Source organism: Lipotes vexillifer, unplaced genomic scaffold (genome assembly GCF_000442215.2).
Source record: "Lipotes vexillifer unplaced genomic scaffold, Lipotes_vexillifer_v1.1 scaffold1122, whole genome shotgun sequence".
Lineage (NCBI taxonomy): Eukaryota > Metazoa > Chordata > Mammalia > Artiodactyla > Lipotidae > Lipotes > Lipotes vexillifer.
Window position 1 is genome coordinate 1,862,742 of NW_006798649.1, and position 6,245 is coordinate 1,868,986.

Consider the following 6,245-nt stretch of genomic DNA (forward strand, 5'->3'; position numbering starts at 1 on the left):
ACCTTCTGACCCCACCTCTCCCGCCCCCCTCTGGTGGGTCCCCTCTTTCACCCCATACCACAGCCTTAGCTCAAACCTCTACACCCACTGCCTGAGATGTTGCAACAGCTTAACTGTTTCTTCTTACTCCAGGGCTTCCTCAGCATCACCACTAGCACTGTCTCCCTAAAAAAGAATCTGAGTCTATCACAGCCCTGTTTGAAGACCTCTGACAGTTCCCTTTTGTCCACAGATTAGGGCCCAAACTCCTCGGCATGGCATACAAGGCCTTGATCCCCAAACTACAACTCCATTTTCATCTTCCATTACTTCTCCCCCAAGTTATCCAACTCTTTAGACTTTATTTTAGCTGTATTCTGAATGTCTTACTTCTAGCAAAGTCCTATTTGTCTTTAAGTCCCAGTTCACATTTCTAGTGATCACAAAAGACTTTCTTGATCCTCAGAGGTAGCATCAGCCCCCTTCTTTGCACTGGTCCTGTGGTAATTTGTTCAGTCCTATTTGTTATAATCCACGTATAGTGTAGTGGCTAAAAGCACAGACTCCGGAACTAGTGCTGGATGTATAATCCTGGGCATGTTATTTACCTCCTCTGTTGACCTGTGCCTCTGTTTTCCCTGTTAAATGAGGATAATATATTTCCTACTTCATAGAGTGGTTGTAGGGATTAAATGAGTATGTGTCTACCTGAGAACAGTGCCAAGAGCACAGAAAGTTCACTGCCTGTGTTTGCTACTATTGTTATCATTTCCTATTTGTCACTTATTATTATCATTCATCTCCCACCCCCAGGCTCCAAGTTCCCCCAAGCCAGAGATCTCCTATCCCAGCCAAGCACCTGGCACACAGGAAGCCTTTGAAAAATCATTGAACAAATGAGAGCCTGGGCCAGGCCTGGGATTGCAGCTCCACCCCAGTCCCGACAGACACATCTCACTGATGCTGACTCAGTTGTCAGGAACACATGGTACGTACCTCCTGGACTGTCTGTGCAGGGTGAATTCGGAAGTTGACGGTGGCCTGGGCCACAGGGGGGATGACATTCACCTAGAGAGAGACCCACAAATCCTGGCTGAGCCGACCTCAAGCCCCCCACACCTGACCCCTGCCCAGGAAGTGCCAACTACCACCTGCATGGGGAGAGGAAGCTGATTTGATTGAAAAATCCAAGGCTTAATTTTTTCAGTCAGCCCCTGTCTTCTCTGGGCCCTTGACATGTGTTCAACGCCAGAGGTGTGTCTCTGCTTCAGGCCAGACTTTCATGCTTCTTGGTCTTGGAGGGGGTCACAGAGAGATGCTCAGAGCAAGACTGCCTTTTCTGGGAGTGCACGGACACCTCTGCTTTGGCCCCATGCAGTGCCACTGGCAGTCTTCTGTGTGTGCTCTTTCCCAGGGCACCCAGGACATTTCTGCAGCGGTCAGCGTTAGTCCTTACTCAGGATAGGGCACCCAGAGCATCTGAGGCCCCATCATGGCCCTGAGGGGGTTGATCACGATAATGGTGGTGGTGATGGTGATGGTGATTTCCCACATCCAGCTGCAAAATTTGACTCTGTTTGACCAGGAAAAATCCAAGACTAATTGGAGAAGAGTTAAGCTATGGAGGGAATTTTCCCCCAGAGGCCGCGAGAGAACAGATTCCCCAATTGCCTATCTTTCTTTGAACTGGTATGGTGCAAAAAAAGCACCAGGCTAGGGACAGGAGAACTGGCTGTTATAAATTAGCCATGTGATTTTGAATAATGACAACCTCTTTGTGTCTCTGTCTTTCAATTGGCAATTGGGGCAATAATCCTCTGTGAGGAGGACCAAATGGAATAACAAATGTGAAAGTATTCTGGACAGATAAAAACACCATTCAAATGCAAGCACACAGTACTGTTATTTTGGTGAACTCTCTAGGCAGCTGGTGAAGCCAGCTCGGGCCTGGCTGACACGCCAGACACACTCGGGCCTGGCTGACACACAGTTACGTCAGGAGTGAATTCTGAGGCACCATTCACTTACACTCAACCCGGGCTGCACAGTACCAGGGCTCCACAAGGCCACACTGTATTCTAGGTGAATGGTGCTCCTTGAATTTGTGCTGGTGGTACTGGTAGAAACTGGAATGGTCTAACTCCTTTCCAGATTTCAGAAAGGCCTCAGACCAGGCGAGCTAGCGTGGCTAGTTCAAACAGACAAGCCCCTTAGTGGCTAGTCCAACTGGAAGTAGACCAATTTGCTGAAAAGTAGTTCTTGGAAAAAAAGTTATCAAAGTATTGGTTCACCTGAAACTTATTTCTATAAAATGTAAACCTGAGGAGTTCCCTGGTGGTCCAGTGGTTAGGACTCTGCGCTCTCACTGCTGAGGGCCTGGGGTTTGATCCCTGGTTGGGGAACTAGGATCCCACAAGCCTCGCTGCGTGGCTAAAAAAAAAGTAAACCTCATAGAATTTACGTTTGCAAAGGCCACCCAATATTTACTGTATCTTGGGGAATGACAGTGTATGTATTTTAAGTGTTATGTATATCACAAATGTTATAGATTTTTTAAATGGCAGGTGAGTTTCTCTCATTCAATTCAGGGTAACACTACGAGAAAATATATTCATCATTCATTAAATCTGTGAGGTGAATAAATCTTCCAAAATATGAGGAAGAATAATAAAAAGGTGGTAGGGAGGTTGGGAATCTTTAAGCCTATGTGACCAAAATGCTAAATTAATATATTACATGTTGAATGAGTATATGTCACAAGAATTAACTCCCAAATAATGCCTCTTCATACCAGCGTAATGGTTGTTTATTTGAAGGGGTACAGACCCAGAGAACCCGAGGGGTGCCCCTGAAATGCACATATATGAAACTTGGCCAGCAATTTCACGGAGTTTGTAGACGTCAGCTTAGAACCCTTGCTCTTGAGGCTTACCCATCTGATGACACAGGACAGTTCGGCACTGGGCCTTCCTACTATTCAAATTGTAACCAGAGAAGGAAGGAGAAGCCAGGAGATTAAAGCCAAGGGATGGAGGGGTGTGTGGGAGGAACCAGGTGGTGTTACCTTGACCCCTGCATTGAACATGGTGAGTGCCGTGGTGGTCCTGACCAGCGCATTGGTTATGTAATTCCTCTCCATCGACCTAAAGTAGAAGGACTAAGGTAAGACATTGTACAATGGAAAGAAAGAACGGGTTGTCGGACTACCCCCTTTCCTGAACCTTGGAGATCCTTAAGACAAGGAGGGATGTCCTATGTACAAATTAGATGTAGTGTCTGGTGGCTGAGGGATGGTTAGTCAGGCCCAGTTAAGCCAAAGAGAGGGGACTGGGAAGTGGGTAGGTTTGGGGTGGGGGATGTGAGGGACAGAAAGATAAAACTTTACCTGCTTACAAGGGGCTGAAATAGCCACAGGTTGCTCAAGACTATGTTGGTCGGGAAGGGGAACTGAAAGGGAAAGAAGCAGGTCAGCAGGATTTCAGAGGGGTCAGCATAACAGGCTCACTGTTCTGGGGCCTGCGTCTCTCCCTACTTTGGATCTGCCTTGAGGGCACTTGGCAGTAGCCTCAAGGATGAGTGGGAACCAGCTCCCTCAGGCTGCCCGCTGTTAGGTCTCAGGTTCTCAGCCTGAGCACCAACAGCCCCAAAGAACAAGCTGGATCCCTGCATTTTGGGCTCAGCCACAGGCTGGGAACAGGGGAGAATGGGCAGAGCACTGATCAGCAGTAGGGCTCCTTTATTACTCGAAAGGCAACTTCTCCGTCACACTTTCTTCCTCTTCCACAGCTGACAAGGGGTCTGCGAGACTCCTTCTCATACCTCGTTTGCCAGCTGCTGCAATGCCATCTTCAACGGCCCGCCTCCAAACATGTTCGGCATTGGTGTCTGCTCCAGTCTGGAAGAGAAATGGAGCTCTCAAGACTCACTCAGCTCAGTCTAAGACCAGCAGTCTGAAGAGAAGGAGAGAGATAAGACGTTTCAACAGGCCTGGCCAGGAGGCCTCCCACTCACCTCCCCATCACCTCCACCAATCCAACCGTTCCAAGATCTCAAAGCGCAAGTGGGGCTACCTCTGCTCCACCAGCAGGAGCTGTCCCTGTCTACCAAGCCCAAGGTAGGCACCCCCAGTCTCATTGCACCTACCACACTGCAGCCAAATTGTCAGTCTCTTCCGCTAACTGTTGAGTTCCTAGAGGAAAGGGACTGTCTGTATGCCCATCACTGGGCACAAAGTCTTAACATGGTAGATAGTTAAATATTTAACTGAATGAAAATAATTCTTCCTACTCTGCAAGAAAACTGGCCAGAGGTAAGCTCTGCTGTTACAGACCTGGACCCACAGCCAGCAGGCTTTATCTACCTTAGTTACCTTGCCAGGGCAGGTGGAGAATTTAGACAGTTCTTTTCCAGCTTGTGAGCTCTAACTTCAGGCCTGGACTTTGGACTATTCCAGTTACCTAACCTAGCTTTTGTCTGCTGGCCCTTAGTTGCCATAATGGATAGATCCTCTTCTGATGTCTAACCCACTGTCCTTCCCGCAGCCCCCATGGCGGCTTCTCAGCCCAGCTTCAGGACAAGAAGCTTAGCTTCCTCAAACTCAAAGTGGGAAAATGCCAGGTCTTCCAGCCTGAGTCTGGCAAGGGAGCAGGGCCAGGAATTGCTTACCGGCTGACAGCAGCTGCGAGGATGCCAATGCTTGTTTCCTTTGGAGGAGCTGAAGAATGGCCTGGAGTCATGTTTACTTGCAGCATGAGGTCAATTGCACCCTTCTCGGAGACTGAAACCCTGTAGGAGAGGGTCAGAGAGGGCCCTCCTGACCTCCTCCCACCCTGAATGATCCCATAGGCCCCAGGCCCATCTGTGCAGTGTCTGGTGGGTCAGGAGGTCAGCTTCATGCTGCTTAACAAAATTTACTCTAGAGGGGGAAGGGAAAGGGAAGCCCAGACCTGGTCGAAGATCGGGGTGATTAAAGCAAGAGGAGTAAAAAAAGAGTTGTTTCAGCATGGCCTAGAGACACCAGGCTGAGGTCAACTCTAATGGGGTGAGAACGCCTTCCAAGCTGGGGGCTGGGATGTTTTACTCACATGGCAAAGGGCTTCTGGAGGTTGGGAATGAAACCATCCAAGATGGAGCTCCCCTCATCCACAATGAAGGCTAGCTGGATGCCCCTTGCCTGTAGCAGGGCTGAGATCTTCTGAGCCCCATTTACCCCTGATACCTGCAGACATTGAACCCAGAGCCACAGTCCTTCTCAGCCAGACCTCCAGAGGTAGCTCACAGAGACCCATTCAGCATAGCTGGGGGCTCCAGAGCCTCCCCACCCAGGCTCCTTCCTGGGGGGCCGGGCCCTCGACAATCCTGCCTCACAGAATCCTGGAGTGTCAGAGTTGGAAGGGCCCAACGCCCCTCATTTCACAAGTGAAGAAACTGGGACCCAGAGTGTGAAGTGATTTGCCCAGGGTCAAAGTAAGTGGCATCACTGGAAATAAAACACATTCGTTGATCTCCCTGTTATTTCTCTTCCCATCACACCAGTCCTTCTCTAGGCGTAGTTGATGGATTACGTGCCTGCCTCAGGTATTACCAGGGAGTTTGCTAAAAATTCAGATCTATGCATATCACTAAGTGAAAGAAGCCAATCTGAAAAGACTATATACTGTATAATTCCAACTATATAACATTCTAGAAAAGACAAAATTATAGAGACAGTGAAAAGATGAGTGGTTGCCAGGGTTTGGGGGAAGGAGAGAGGGATGAATTGGCAGAACACAGAGGCTTCTTAGGGCAGTGAAAATATGTATGACACCATAATGATACCATATATGTTATTATACATTTGTCCAAACCCATAGAATGTACAACACCAAGAGTGAACCCTAATGTAAACTATAGCTTTGGGTGATTATGATGTGTAGGTTCATCATTTGTAACTAACGTACCACTCTGGTGGGGGATGTTGATATTGGCGGAGGCTGTGCATTCGTGCGAATAAGGGAAATCTCTGTATCTTCTCATTTCTGCTGTGAACCTAAAACTGCTCTTAAGAAAAAAAGTCTTGGGCTTCCCTGGTGGCGCAGTGGTTGAGGGTCCTCCTGCCGATGCAGGGGGCGCGGGTTTGTGTCCCGGTCCGGGAGGATCCCACATGCCGCGGAGCGGCTGGCCCCGTGGGCCGTGGCCGCTGGGCCTGCGCGGCAGGAGAGGCCGCAGTGGTGGGGGGGCCTGCGCAACCCAAAAAAAAAAAAAAAAGACTTTAAAAAAAAAAAAAT

General features: G+C 48.9%; 1 protein-coding gene across 1 annotated transcript in view; it reads right to left on the minus strand.

The window, feature by feature from the left end:
- Window positions 1-6,245, minus strand: part of PM20D1 (peptidase M20 domain containing 1) — a 21,269-nt gene that overhangs the window by 9,467 nt on the left and 5,557 nt on the right. Inside the window, exons 5-10 of the mRNA XM_007470694.1 lie at window positions 5,064-5,197; window positions 4,645-4,764; window positions 3,799-3,874; window positions 3,365-3,426; window positions 3,044-3,122; window positions 976-1,047 (exon numbers count right to left, since the gene is read on the minus strand). Of these exons, the coding sequence (XP_007470756.1) occupies window positions 976-1,047; window positions 3,044-3,122; window positions 3,365-3,426; window positions 3,799-3,874; window positions 4,645-4,764; window positions 5,064-5,197 (543 nt within the window). The remainder of the gene's footprint in view (window positions 1-975; window positions 1,048-3,043; window positions 3,123-3,364; window positions 3,427-3,798; window positions 3,875-4,644; window positions 4,765-5,063; window positions 5,198-6,245) is intronic.